The 13,924-nt window shown below is 41.3% G+C and overlaps 1 protein-coding gene across 8 annotated transcripts in view; it reads left to right on the top strand.

Annotated features, from left to right (window-relative positions):
- Window positions 1-13,924, top strand: part of ADK (adenosine kinase) — a 560,340-nt gene that overhangs the window by 98,588 nt on the left and 447,828 nt on the right. Inside the window, exons 1-2 of one of the 8 annotated variants that reach the window (XM_039547063.1) lie at window positions 3,214-3,352; window positions 13,811-13,924. The exons of 4 other annotated variants lie outside the window; for them this stretch is intronic. Coding sequence is in view for 1 of the 4 variants with exons in the window: in XM_039547062.1 (XP_039402996.1) it covers window positions 3,300-3,352 (53 nt within the window). In the remaining 3 variants the exon portion in view is untranslated. Of the gene's footprint in view, window positions 1-3,209; window positions 3,357-13,810 lie in introns of those variants that run through there. 3 more of the 8 variants (XM_039547064.1, XM_039547065.1, XM_039547062.1) reach the window with 3 other exon arrangements.

Raw genomic sequence — 13,924 nt, 5'->3', positions numbered from 1 at the left:
ATAGTGGCTAGGATGGTGTTTTCAGGAAGATCACTAATGGATTGTAGTTTCCTCAGGAAGTCAGTGGTGTCCCGAAGAAACAAAAAAAAGTCAAAAACAGACTCCAATGAGAGACTGCTGAATTGGAATTAATTTTCAAATTGGACACCATTAAATTAGGCTTGAATAAAAACTGGGAGTGAATGGACCTTTACACAAAGTAAAACTATTTCCCCATGCTGCTTCTCTCTTCCTCCCCCCCCCCCCCCCGATCCTCACATCTTCTTGTCAATTGCTGGAAATGGGCCATTTTCATTACCACTACAAACAGTTCTTTTTCTCTCCTGCTAATAATAGCTCACCTTAACTGATCACTCTCCTTATAGTGTGTATGGTAACACCCATTGTTTCACGTTCTGTGTGTGTGTGTGTATGTGTGTGTGTGTATATATGTGTATATATATATATATATATATATATATATATATATATATATATATATATATATATATATATATATATAATCTTCCTACTGTGTTTTCCACTGCATGCATCTGATGAAGTGGGCTGTAGCCCACAAAAGCTTATGTTCAGATAAATTTGTTAGTCTCTAAGGTGCCATAAGTACTCCTGTTTTTTCTCAGCATAGTGTTAATAATAAATAGTAATGTGAGGGAAAAAAAGAACACCACAACGGGGAGGGGGGGAAATATTTCAGCTTCTTTGTATATGTATGTAAGTACACTCTACCCCAATATAACGCAGCCCAATATAACATGAATTCAGATATAACGTGGTAAAGCAGCGCTCCTGGGGGGCGGGGCTGTGCACGCTGCCAGATCAAAGCAAGTTCAATATAACACGGTTTCACCTATAATGCAGTAAGATTTTTTGGCTCCCGAGGACAGCGTTATATTGGGCTAGAGGTGTATGTACAAAATTGTGCTTATCACCATCTCATGTATTTAAAAAAAGCATAAGATTACCCTGTTCACTTCAGGTTTTAGTTACAAATTCCCCCCCCCCCTTTTTTTTTTTAATGCTTCATAGTGTGAAGTAATTCTATCTCATGATCCTTTATTCCATCTCTTTCACTACTGGCCTTCTTTGTTCCATCACGGGTTTCTACCACTGGCACAAAAGTCTTCTCCAACATGTGGCTGTTCTCACCTTATCCACTCAATCTGTTTTCAGATCTTGCCTGATGATTATTCTCTTTCAACTGTCCTTTCTCTCTCGCTACTCAGGGCCCTTCTCCCCTTATATTATTACGTAGTTCTGAAGTGGGTAAATTTGGATCATATGAAAGACTAGACAAAATGTTTCACTTGTCAGACATTACTTAAATGTGTGTACTGTAACAATCCTGCTTCCATTCCATAAGTGTACATAGAAAAATTATGTAACAGTGATTCATCCAAAAGGAAATAAAAAAATATAAAAGAGTATTGGGTAACTTCTTCCTTTTTGCATAAGGGTGATGGTGGCAAATTGATCCTCTGTGTATATTTGATTGTTTATATCTTTCACTAAAATAGAGTTATGATTATTCAACCTCTTTTTTTCCACCTAAGCAGGGGCGGCTCTAGGCACCAGCGGGCCAAGCGCCCGCTTGGGGCGGCATCCTGGGGAGGGCGTCATTTGGCTCCGGTGGAGCTCCCGCCGGCATGCCTGCGGCAGGTCCACCGGAGCCCGGGACGAGCGGACCTGCCGCAGTCATGCCTGCGGCGGGTCCCGTCTTCCCGCGGCTCCGGTTGAGCTCCCGCCGGCATGCCTGCGGCAGGTCCACCGGAGCCCGGGACGAGCGGACCTGCCGCAGTCATGCCTGCGGCGGGTCCCGTCTTCCCGCGGCTCCGGTTGAGCTCCCGCAGGCATGACTGCGGCAGGTCCGCTCGGCCCGGGCTCCGGTGGACCTGCCGCAGGCATGCCGGCGGGAGCTCCACCGGAGCCAAATGCCGCCCTCCCCAGGATGCCGGAGCCGCGGGAAGAGGGGACCCGCCGCGGGACTGGGGAAGGGCGGCGCAGCGCTCCGCGCTGCTTGGGGCAGCGTGATTTGTAGAGCCGCCCCTGCACCTAAGTTTAGTTCTGTCACAGAATTTACCACCTTACTTATCACTCAAAACATTACAACATCTTAAAGTGTTAATCTGTGTATCTGCATACAAATTAAAATAACTATCCTTGTCAAGTTGATAGCTCTACCTGTCAGTTTAGTTCAATGTTACAGGCTTGGATATTCTTCAAGAAGGCCACAAAGTTCAGGCTTCAAAAATAAGTTTTCTTATAGTGAACCATTTGAGTTCAAATGGAAACTATTATTTGTATAGTGCCTGAAGTGTACTGAGAGCTTTACCGAAAAAATGTAACACGTTTTATTTAAAAGTATTTGAAGTGTTTTTGCCTAGGATTTAAAAAGGGCATTACATTTATTTGTATGTCACGGTAGTGTATCTCAGACATTAAAACTACTAGTGCTGCAGGCAAAAGATAGGCAGCAGCAGTTAACCTAATATACTAATCAAAGTCATTTGCATGTAGGACATTAGTTGTGATGACAGAACATGTAAGGACATTATAGATGTGTTTAACCCAGAGTACCCACTGAATACAATAGAAGTACATCTTAATGAAGTTTAGTCTGGAGGTGTGGAAAATGCCACCATTCTAAGGGGTGAAGCCCAAGTTGAAAGGCAATATTGTGTCTACATAAACACATATCTTTATTCTGGTCAGTACTGTACACATTGTACTGTGTACACAACTTTTATTTGTGTAATAGATCTTGACCAAACTTAACATTTAATGTAAACTTTTCCTTTCGAAATAGTTCAAACTTTATACTGAAGCCTTCACCTTCTCCTGCCCTTTTAAAATGTGAGGTACACAGTAGTTTATTACAGATAAGTTGTTACTGTGAGAGTAACAGTGCCAAATAGTTGGGGTCAAAATTTAGACTTCAGTACATTGAGATTTTAAAAACAGCAGTGAGATAAAGTTCCTGCTTTACTATTTGCTGTACCAGTGTGCCAGATAAGACATTCTTTGTAAACAATTGAGGGCATTGCTTAATATTTAACTTTTTAATTTTTCAGTACAAAATTTATGACAACCCCCTCCCCTAGCCATCAGCTGCAACAGAACCCTGCTCTTGGCTCTATGGTGATATTGTGAGGTAGGGCTGGAACTCTCAAGGTTCAGATTTATAAACCATTGGCTTTAACAGATGAATAAAGTACTCTGCTCCTGCTGTTGCAAATGAGGTGTTCTCCAGTGCCTCAACTGTCTGTTCATATCTGATACTGCTCAGTGGAGGAACTCTCATGGATCAGTGTGACAGGCTGGTCCAGTGCAACACAACCCTGCTCATCTTGATGTTTGTAATTAATATTTTAATTTTTTTATTTTTTTTGGAAAAACACTTGTTCAAGTTAAGACTATCCTATTTATTATCTTTTCTGCTAGCTTCCTAACTTCTGCTACTCTTAAATAGACTTCCCATGAAACTGTGCTACCTGTGTTACATGCACTGCCCAGAACAGTTTGTCACTTGAGTAATGGAGTTTATTTAGCTCTGAGGCTGTCCCTGCCTCAAAGAGCTTCACGAAGTGGGTATTCACCCACGAAAGCTCATGCTTCAAAACTTCTGTTAGCAAAGAATCCTGTGGCACCTTATAGACTGCTTTTACAGATCCAGACTAACACGGCTACCCCTCTGATACTTGAGTTCTTGCTCAGTTATCTGACTGTGCTCATCTGTTTATCCCCATCTTACCTTCCAGCCCTTTGGTTTTGCAGATGATACAGCACTGCTATTTTTTATTTATTTATTTATCAGTTGTAAGTGAAGGTGCAAAACCTTTGTTCTCTTTGGGCAGAGGTGGTGGTGGTGGATTATTATTATCTTGGTTGCGGATCAACACCCAGATGTTTCTATGGGTTGCCAGATCCCAGGAAGTGGCCTTCAACCTTTGTGACATAAGAGTTTTCTGTCTCCTACCCAAATGGAATTGATGGTACTTCACGTCCTAAGGGATGGGTGGAGGCTGTTGTTTAATGCCCTCTGTAGCCCACCACCTAGAACTTCAAGGAAAATCCGGAACTCTATTCCACAAGCTCATTCTAGAAATGTGGAAATGAGTGTTCATCTAAGGAGACTTACTTAATATTTATCTTAACATATGTTTTCTTTCTCTTCCAAGAAAGACTCTTAAGTGCTTTTTGCTCAAAATGGTGACACGACACTTTGCTTTTATTAAATAAATTTTATGAAAAAAGATTTATCTTGACAATGTCCCTCTAAATAATCTTTCTCTTGGCTGGAATAATTCCCATTTTTAATGCTAGTGACAATAACGGAGATCAATTTGACAAAATAGTCCCATATACTTTTTCTTTTCTTTCCCTGATGTAGACTGCTTTTCTGACTATGGTTCAAGATCAAACATCTTTTTGTTGGGAAGAAGAAATTAAAACTCATTGCAGCTAGTAATGATGGTGGCCTGGTTCAGCTTGTCTTGGAAGTTAAAGCAGAAATGCTATATTGTTTACCCATTTCCAAACGTACTTATGGCTAGAAATGTAGACTCCACCTTTATGGGCCAAAGAACATCATTTAATGTTCAGACATTGCTAAAATGGTTGCAGCAAAACCCTGAGACTTTGACTGGCTGTATGAATTTGACTGGGTGGATGATCTGGTGGTGCACAAATGAGTGTGTTCAAAGCATTGTTTTTAAAACTTGGTACCATCTAGTCTGTAACAGTACTTTAAAATGCTGGTTTAATATGTTTGGCTGCTGGTCACACAGTATTAATTGTCTGTCTAGTCTCAAACCACTTTTAATGATTTTTTGGGGGCCTAAGTTGAAGCAAAAGGAAAGATAAATAGGACCTGTGGTGTTCACAACTGGTCATCTTTGCAAACTACAGGTCACAACGTGATGGAGAAAGAAGGTAAAAGTTGTCCATGAGTTTCCTCTTTTTTTCAGTCCCACTGCTGTATGTGTGCAGTGGGGAGGAAATTGTGCATTTCTGTGAGTTGCAAAGTCTGTATATGATCCAGAGTGGCAGTTAGTATTGCTTTTTCCTTATTGTGCCCCTGTCACAGACACTTGCTTTCAGTGAAGTTTAAAAGTAAAAACAACCAATATGCTGATCATCAGCCCAAGGATCAGTAAAGTCAAAATTCCCTAGAATAAATAGCTATTTATGTAAAAATAAAAAATAAAATCAGACATTGCCTTACTGAGTCATTCCTGGTGTCCGAGTAGTCTTAGTAGACTAGTAATCGAAATGAATGCCAGTGCACACACAGTAACATGTTAAAACAAACAAAACCTTTTAGAAAAGACCTATTGCCAAAACCAAAATTCTCACTAATGGACTTGGACACATAGCTGCAGTATATGAAGCAGCGTCCTAAAAGCAGACCCAAGAATGGATGACATTCTACTGAAGTAATATATATAAGTATCAGAGGGGTAGCCGTGTTAGTCTGGTTCTGTAGAAGCAGCAAAGAATCCTGTGGCACCTTATAGACTAACAGACGTTTAGGCTGTTAGTCTATAAGTGCCACTGCTTGCATCCGAAGAAGTGGGTATTCACCCACGAAAGCTCATGCTACAAAACGTCTGTTAGTCTATAAGGTGCCACAGGATTCTTTGCTGCTTATATATATAAACAAAGTCTAGGCCAGGCCTGCACAACATGCAGCCCAGGGGCCACATGTGGCCTGCGTGGGCTCACTGTGTGGCCTGTGGGGAGTGAGCAGGTGGGTTCACTGTGCGGCTCTTGGGGGGTGAGTAGGCAAGCGGCAGGTGAGGGAGGGGGGCTGAAGAGGCGGGTGGCCAGTGGCGGGGTGAGGAGGCAAGCCGGGCGGGGGCTGAGGAGGCGGGCGGGCAGTGGCGGGGGCTGAGTAGGCAAGCTGGGGAGATGGGGGGGGGCTGAGGTGGCGAGTGGGCGGGCAGTGGCAGGGGGTGAGGAGGCGAGCCGGGGGTGACGGGGGCTGAGGAAGCGATCGAGGAGTCAGTGGCTGACCTGTTCTACTGATCTGGTCTGGCTCCTATGCCCTCTCCAAGGGTTGCAGCTGTCTGGAGGTGCTGCCTTCCATGCCTTCCTCATTCACACCTCATTCATTCAACAGGGCAATTGATTACAAAATGGGAGGAAGATCTTATTTTACTTCCAGCAAAAAGACATTTTTCATTTACCTTAATTATACTACCTTAGAGGCCCGCTATAACATATTACCAAGGTTCAATACCACTGTTTCGGTGGGGCAGTGCTGGGGAAGGAGAGTTTGTTTCTGCGGGGCGGGCGGTGCTGGGGGAGGGGGTTGGCGGGGCCAGGGGGGGGGTTCGGCCCTCAGCTGTTTTCTTTGGAGTATTTGGAGGCTATTAGAGCAATTTGTTTGCTTAATTGTCTTTTCTACACTATTAGGAGAGTGATCAGTTAAGGTGAGCTATTATCAGCAGGAGAGAAAAAGAACGGTTTGTAGTGGTAATGAAAATGGCCCATTTCCAGCAACTGACAAGGAGATGTGAGGAACTGTGCAGCATTTTCTTCTATCCTGCTTTCTTTCTTATATCCATGCTTTCATGCCTGATATACTGAACACTATACAAATCCCTACTGTTAAAGAATGTCAAGGTCCCAGAGTTGAGGCACTTCAGAGTCTGGAAGTCACAAAGTAAAGATTAGGTGAACTGTAACTGTGCCTGTATTTGTGAGTGTATAGTGATAGTCTTTTAAATACATGATCACATACTACTCTTTCTGTAGGACCGACCCCCGCTTCATTCAGCGGACAGGACAGATGATTGTTGAAACAGGCATCTGTCCTTTCTTTAAAAAACAAAAACCATTGTTCAATGTTTGGTCTCAAGTCTCATTTACTAGTACAACCACCAAAAGCTGCACTAAATAATATTTGTTTCCTGTATCTCCACCAACCTTGATGGCTTTATTATTATAACACCGTGGTGGAAGTACTGCATCCTCTTTCCAGATATAGAACGGAGGCAATGAGTGATGAAGGTCCTTGGTTAATATCGCACAGAAAACCTTTTGGCAGACAGGAATAGAAAGAATCATAGCTCCTGACACCCAGTCCAGTGTCATCACAAGACCACAGGATACTCTTTTTCTTGCAATGCACCTCAGCCTTACTGTGTTCCACAGAACTTGTGAGTGAATAAGGCAACTCTTGACCCTAGACCAATTTGCTACACAGCCTTTCCTCACTGATTGTCCAACATGTGCACTGATTGAAGGAAGTGTCATGGGTGGGCTGGATAGATGAGAGGAAGGATTCAACCACCTTACTGTTCACAATGAAACCAACAAGCTGCAGCACACAGACAATGCCACCAGAGGGCACTGCCTACACTTGAACTGCAGATTGCTTGCAAATTCTTCTGCAGAGTTTGCAGTTAGTTTGGAGCCTGAGCCCTGTCATCTGGGGATGGGGTGGGGGGGAACCCCAGCCCCACTGACCAGGGCAGGGGACCCCAAAGCCTGTAACCTGAGCCCCACCACCCAGGAATGAAGACCTCAGGCTTCGGCTTGAGCCCGGGACAGTGGGGCTCAGGCTTCAGCTTCAGTCCCAGCAAGTCTAATGCCAGCTCTGGCAACCCCATTAAATCTGTGTTGCAACCCACTTTGGGGTCCTGACCCACAGTTTGAGAGCTGCTTCTTTAAGCGGTACTTCCTGTGGTACCTAATCTCCTGCAGGTGGCTCTGCCTGCCTTCCTGCTGACAATGTGGCCATGTCAGCCATCCCAGGCTCCTCAAACTTGGGTTCTAGTCCCACGGATCCTTCCACTAGCCAGCTGAGTTCTTATCAGGGTCCTGACACCTCAGGTGCTTTGTTTCAAGTTGCTATCTGATTTGTTCCATCTGTTCTGCTTCTTTTCGCTGCCAGTCATTAACATTTAATATCCGGTTGTTGGTCCTTTATTGTATCTCCCAGGTAACTTCATTCATATCTGGACAGTTCATGCATATGTGTTCACTCCATCCCTTATTTCCCTGTACTAGAGGTAAAATTAACTCCTTCACAAGCAGTGGGTAACAATACAAAGTTGGTAAACTGAGTCACACATACTTTAATGAAAATGTCCATAATCTCCACACAAGTTATTTTCTTTGTATTTAAAGAGCATGTTAATTATGGCATTCTTACAATGTGTGTTAATTATCTTGATTTGCTGCTTGTGTTTCTCAATTAGACTATCACTGTCCTTTTCATTGAAATAACTGCTCTATATGGAAGCCTCAATAGAAAAATGCCCCTTTTGATTTAATATCTAGTGTCACAATTTTTTGTTAATCTTAGTACAACCTGGAAAAGGTAAAAAATAATTGTACACTATTTTAAAATGAACAAACTGTAAACTAGAATTATCGCTCTCTTAAATTGTCTGTTTTCACACGCTAGCTATCAACTGATTTGAATCAACATAGTGTGATGGTTTTATGGCATGTTGGCTGTGTTTAAAAAGGAGACTAAACAATGGCAACAGCTACTCTGGCTCAGATGAAACATTGTGTAAAAGTTTGGTGGCTTTGAGTTGCTGGGTAGATTTGCTATTTAGTCCAAACAAAATTATTTTATCAGCAATAAACATTAAAATATTTGGTGGAAAAAATGTAAATGTGATGAAAGAGATGGTTCGCCTGGATGAATTTTTTTCTACTGCTTTGGAACAAACCTGACAAGCCTTTTCTTTGGGTTATTGGCTCCCTCTGTAGAACTTGTTTAAAATTGCAGTTTGACGTTTTGCCATATGACATTTAAAATGCTTGCTCATCTCTGTAATAAACTAAGAATTTGCTTATTTGTGCAAATACTCTTTTACAGTAGCCTGGAAAATTTCCTCCAACTTTAATTTTTTCATGTACATTTTTTCTAAATGCACCACAGAGACAAATAGGGCCACACAAATTTGTAAAACTTCTGGTAATTGGAAAAACTCAGATACATTTTTTTTTTTCAAAAGTGGGTGCCTCAAGACAGGCTCCTAAACCCTAGTTGACTATGAGGCACCCATTTAAATTTTTTTTATCTTGATCCAAGATGAATATCTAAATGTACTTATGAAATGTTTTACATAATCTGTTTTATGTATTGTATGGTAAATCTAATTTGTATCTTATTTATAAAGAAGTCAAATATTGCAGATTGAAACCAAACCTCCTGACTTGGTATTCTCATTAATATAGTATACATTAAAAAATATGAAATTTTGCTGAACTATTCTCCAGCAGTGCTGTGAAGTCAAACACAACATGACCCCAATGTGTAAAAACTAGAAAGTTAAAAAGACTAGTCTAGTTTTGCCTTGCAATCTAAGTGAAGTGAAAGTGAAATACCCAAAAATCATTAGTGGTATGGTAAACCATGACTTCTCTGAATAATGTTTTTTTTTTTTTTTAAATGGTCTTTATGAAATACCAAAGTCAGGAAGGGGTTTGGGGTATCTGAAACAGTACAGAGAGTTTTTCCATTAAAGTAATTTAGTTTAAATTATGTTTTCTGGAGCGATACAGCTACCAATAAGGGTTTTTAAAAATGCTTTGTATCTTAACATGTTTTGAGGATTCTTCTTATGATACCAATTCATAGGTGAATGTTATATTTTGTGAATTTAGCAATTTACCTTTTTAAAAACAAAACAAAAACCCTCCAGCTCTCTGAAGGTACTGGACTGGACAGTTGACTTACTTGTTAATGCTGTGCTATCCCATAAAGACCAGTCAGGTGTAGTATGGTATTAAGGTTAGTAATATAAGAAATGGCTAGTGAAGAACCAGGAATGCATTGCCAATACATAGAGAAGAGATAATTAGCTGATTTTAAAGTTTTGTTAGACTAGGAGAGTCTGTGCTTCAAGACATCCCCTAAAAGTAAGTGTCAGAGTGGTGCTAGGTAATGTTCCTGGAGCTGGTTCAGAAGAACCAATGTGTAATAGAGCGTAGGCTCTAGGGCAGGGGTGGGCAAACTTTTTGGCATGAGGGCCGCATTGGGTTTTGGAAATTGTATGGAGGACCGGTTAGGGGAGGTTGTCTCCCCCAAAACAGCCAGGCATGGCCTGGCTCCACCCATGTGACCCCCCCCCACTTTCCGCCCCCTGATGCCCCCCCGGGATACCTGCCCCATCCACTCCCCCTGCTCCCTGTCCCCTGACTGCCCCCCTGCTGCCCCATCCAATACCCCCTCCTTCCTGACTGCCCCGGGACCCCTGCCCACATTCAACCCCCCTGTTCCCCACCCTCTGACCACGCCAACCGCTATCCACACCCCCGCTCCTTGACCACCATCATGAACTCCCCTGCCCTCTATCCAACCTCCCTGCCCCCTTACCATGCTGGCTGGAGCACTGGTGGCTGGTGGCCACCTGGCTGGAGACAGCCACGCAGCACAGAGCATCTGTCAGGCCCCAGCTCTGCAGCTGCACTGCCCCAGATGTGCAGAAAAGCTTTTGCCTATTCATTCTCATGTGTGTGAGAGAGAGGATTTGGTTAGTTCCAATTCAGGAATAAAAAAAGTGTCTGAACTTCTCTCAGCAATCAGGGACAGATGGACCCCTTAGCTGTTCCCGGGGATTTTCCCTAAACTCAGATTAGATCAAGTTTTTGTCTTGTTGGAAACCTCAGGCAGGGAGGAAAAACAACCTTATCTTCAGTCGGTGAGAGTTTGGTGTAAATTAAGTTATCTCCTTCCCCTATAACTTCATTGATAGAAGAATTAGCCTCCTAGTCAATCCAGTTTGCTATTTCATCCACCCTGCCCCCAAGAGAGGTTTTGCAACCACCTTTACCCTTTGCTTCCCTTACTTATACCTCCAAAGTCACAAACGGTCTAATAGACATACCAAAATCTTATTTAAAAATTTACACCTTTGGAAGCTCTCATACCCCATCCCTGGGTTAATAGGCAGTGGCTGTGCAGGAAGATTCTGTACTCTGGAAACCTGTCCTTGTAGCATTGATCAGACTTGTCATTACCTTGTGAGCATGGAGCTCCTTAGAGCATGGAGCTCCTTAAACCTGGTAAACTAGTGAGATGAGTTGTTGTGGCCTTGCCTGGCCTTGAATTGTGGATCTCACAAATTCTAAATGGGGTCACCGTCTCTTCAGCTAAAGGAACATGTCAAGTCAACATTTGACCATCAAACCCTCCTCCCCAAATTTTTATAAAAACTGTCTTCTACATTTAAGACCAATAGAAATATTTGTTTATATAAATTAAACAAAAATTACAGGACTCAATCTTGATAAACATCCACTTATAGTATTCACAAACGACCCAAAACATGGAAGCATTTTGCTAGTGCATGAAAATCTAAAAGTGAAATTTACTCGAAAAATGACTAAACAATTTTGAAGTGATTTCTCTAGCTATTCAAAGCAAAAATAAATGTCAATAGTGGGGAGGGGGAAACCTAGATTTTTAAAGTTTTTTTCTATTTCAAGATTCAGTTACACAAGGGAATTTTTTAACTTAGCTGCCTCCAGTGTACACAGAGTCTGGAAATCAGTCTAGCATAGGCTTTCATAATTTAGCCAGTAATGTGTAGATAATTCTAAAATGCAATAAATGTTGGTTGATTTAGCAAGTGAAATTATCTTCCTTCTCTGTCCAGCTCTACTGTTCCTAATTATCAAATGCTCCATTTAAAAATGCCCAGATCAGGTTTCCTTTGGAGTGTGTAGATACAGTATTTGTGAGTTTTAAGCATTTGTGTGGCATGCAGTCCAGCACACATTTCAAAGTTAAAGGTTAGAAAGTAATGACTAATTCAATTGCTAATTAATAATTACTTCAAACACCACCCTTCTTAAAATTTCACTTTGCAGAAATACATAAAGGATGATTGATTCTTCAAGATGGTTCTCTGCCTTGCTTTTTTTCTGCCCACCAGTACAACTCATTCTGCATTTCTTCCAGTGTGTTTGCCTTGAAAATTACCAAAATAATGGGTCTCTAGTTGAACTTCATATCTGGGTGTGGCTCCTACTTCTCTATTGTACCTTTTTTCTTCAGTTCAAGAGGTGGCAGTTTCACAGGGAATATTTCTGCTAGCAGTCCCCCAAGTAGTGCTGCTATTCCAGGATGAAAAGACTGCTCTGTCTGGCAGGAATAGGGTATAAACAGCCTTTCTCCTCATGGTGCTCATGTGTCAGTGGCCCACCTGAGCCACTTCTGGTTCAGGTGGTGGTCCCTCTCCCTGTCTTTCTCTTCTTAAACAAAAGGGGTGTGTGTGTGTGGCGGGGGGAGTGCCTTTTAAGACACTATCACCGTTTTTCCCCCTGTGGCCAGATAAAACCCAGGACTAGAAACTGCCCGTGTTTCTCGCAGGTCAACGTAGAAGTGACCCCTGCTTGAATATTTTATAAAATGACATTTAAAAAGAAAACACTTCTGAATCCTGGTCACTCATTTGACAGCTGCTGTGAACTCTTTCTGTACAAACTTTAATGAAAGAAAATAACAATGGACAAGTCAGCTTTGTTATACTCTACAACATTGAGATACTTATATTTGCCATTAATATAACTTCACCACAAGGTGGCACTTGTTATGCATTTTAGTTTGGAAATTATTAAAACACTAAAGGCTACCATAAACTCTGAAGTCTCCAATCATTCTAAAGTGCTTTGTCATGCACCCAGTAAGTCTGCCCTCTCCCCGCAAGACCCTGCATTTGAATCTAGGATGCTACTGTAATGCAGACTTTTAAAATGGAGTGGAGGGAGAAGTGTGTATTCAATCACAAGTTAAGTCCAAGAAGTAACTGTTTTGTTTTATGCTGAGCATTGCATATGCAGCCGTGTAAAACAAGCAGGTTTAATATTTCTTTCTGTAAAGACCACACACACCTTTTACTGTTGAAGTTCTCTAGTTAAGTACTTCTAGAATCAAAGTCATAATATTTATGAAGATAATTTCATCACCTACTCTCTGAACGCAAGTAATTTTTCTGTTACTAGTATGACCTAGTCCAGGCACAATTATTTTAACATCACTTACACTGGTTACAGATAATATGATTAACTAGAAACAGGCCACTGCATAGTAAGTAGTATAATTGTGTGGCCAGCTTAGTGGAACTAAATCATGGACTTGACATTTATATCTGCGTTTTGCACAGACAGAGAAATAGATGGAGAGGAGGAGAGTGTAAAAACTGCTTTTAGATTTTCTGCATTATCACATTTTAATGAAAAAGAAATACTGAAACTGGACTTTAGTACAAACTTTCCTTTGATACCTTTTCGATTTAATAGATGACTAAATCCTAAACTGCTGCCAACTAGTTTGTGGCATTTTGAAGTAAACACATTGAACTGTCTGATACTGGTACCTGCTTATGTATTTTTTTTTTTTATAACTAATTGGTAGTTCCTCCATAATTTCTAGGTAGCTGAGTTGTCAAGATATAATTCCTGTCTTTTTGCTGTGTGTTACTTGTAAATGTATTGGCATTTTAGCAGTAAGAGATGTATGACTGTGTGGTCATATTATCCTTGGGGCTTACTTTTCAGTGCACAAGATGGTAGAGATTTTTCCATTGCATGTTAATTAAAAACTTTGAATATGAAAATCTTAAAATTTTAAATTAGGCTATTTTAAAAGCAAATTTAGTGCAAAAGAAAGGTGCCATATTTATAGCTTTGGAGAGTAAAAGACTGATCTATTCACACCTATATTATTTTGGTGTAACTCTGTAGACTGATTGCATTTGCATTACTACTAATGTTTACTGGTATGAAAGCAGATTTTCACCTGTACTAAATTCACTTCAAAAATTCTTATTTAATATCTTAGCTGCTTTATGTGCAGAACAGGTTCAGCTGAGCAGCAGCCATAAACATTTCCTCACCCTGTCCCACGAACATATCTCAGTTTTCTGGTGGAAGGACGATCTCTGCATCTGAGAGG

This window comes from Mauremys reevesii, linkage group 7 (genome assembly GCF_016161935.1).
Source record: "Mauremys reevesii isolate NIE-2019 linkage group 7, ASM1616193v1, whole genome shotgun sequence".
Taxonomy (NCBI): Eukaryota; Metazoa; Chordata; order Testudines; family Geoemydidae; genus Mauremys; species Mauremys reevesii.
The sequence above is the reverse complement of the archived record's forward strand: the minus strand, read 5'-3'. Positions and strand labels throughout refer to the sequence as shown.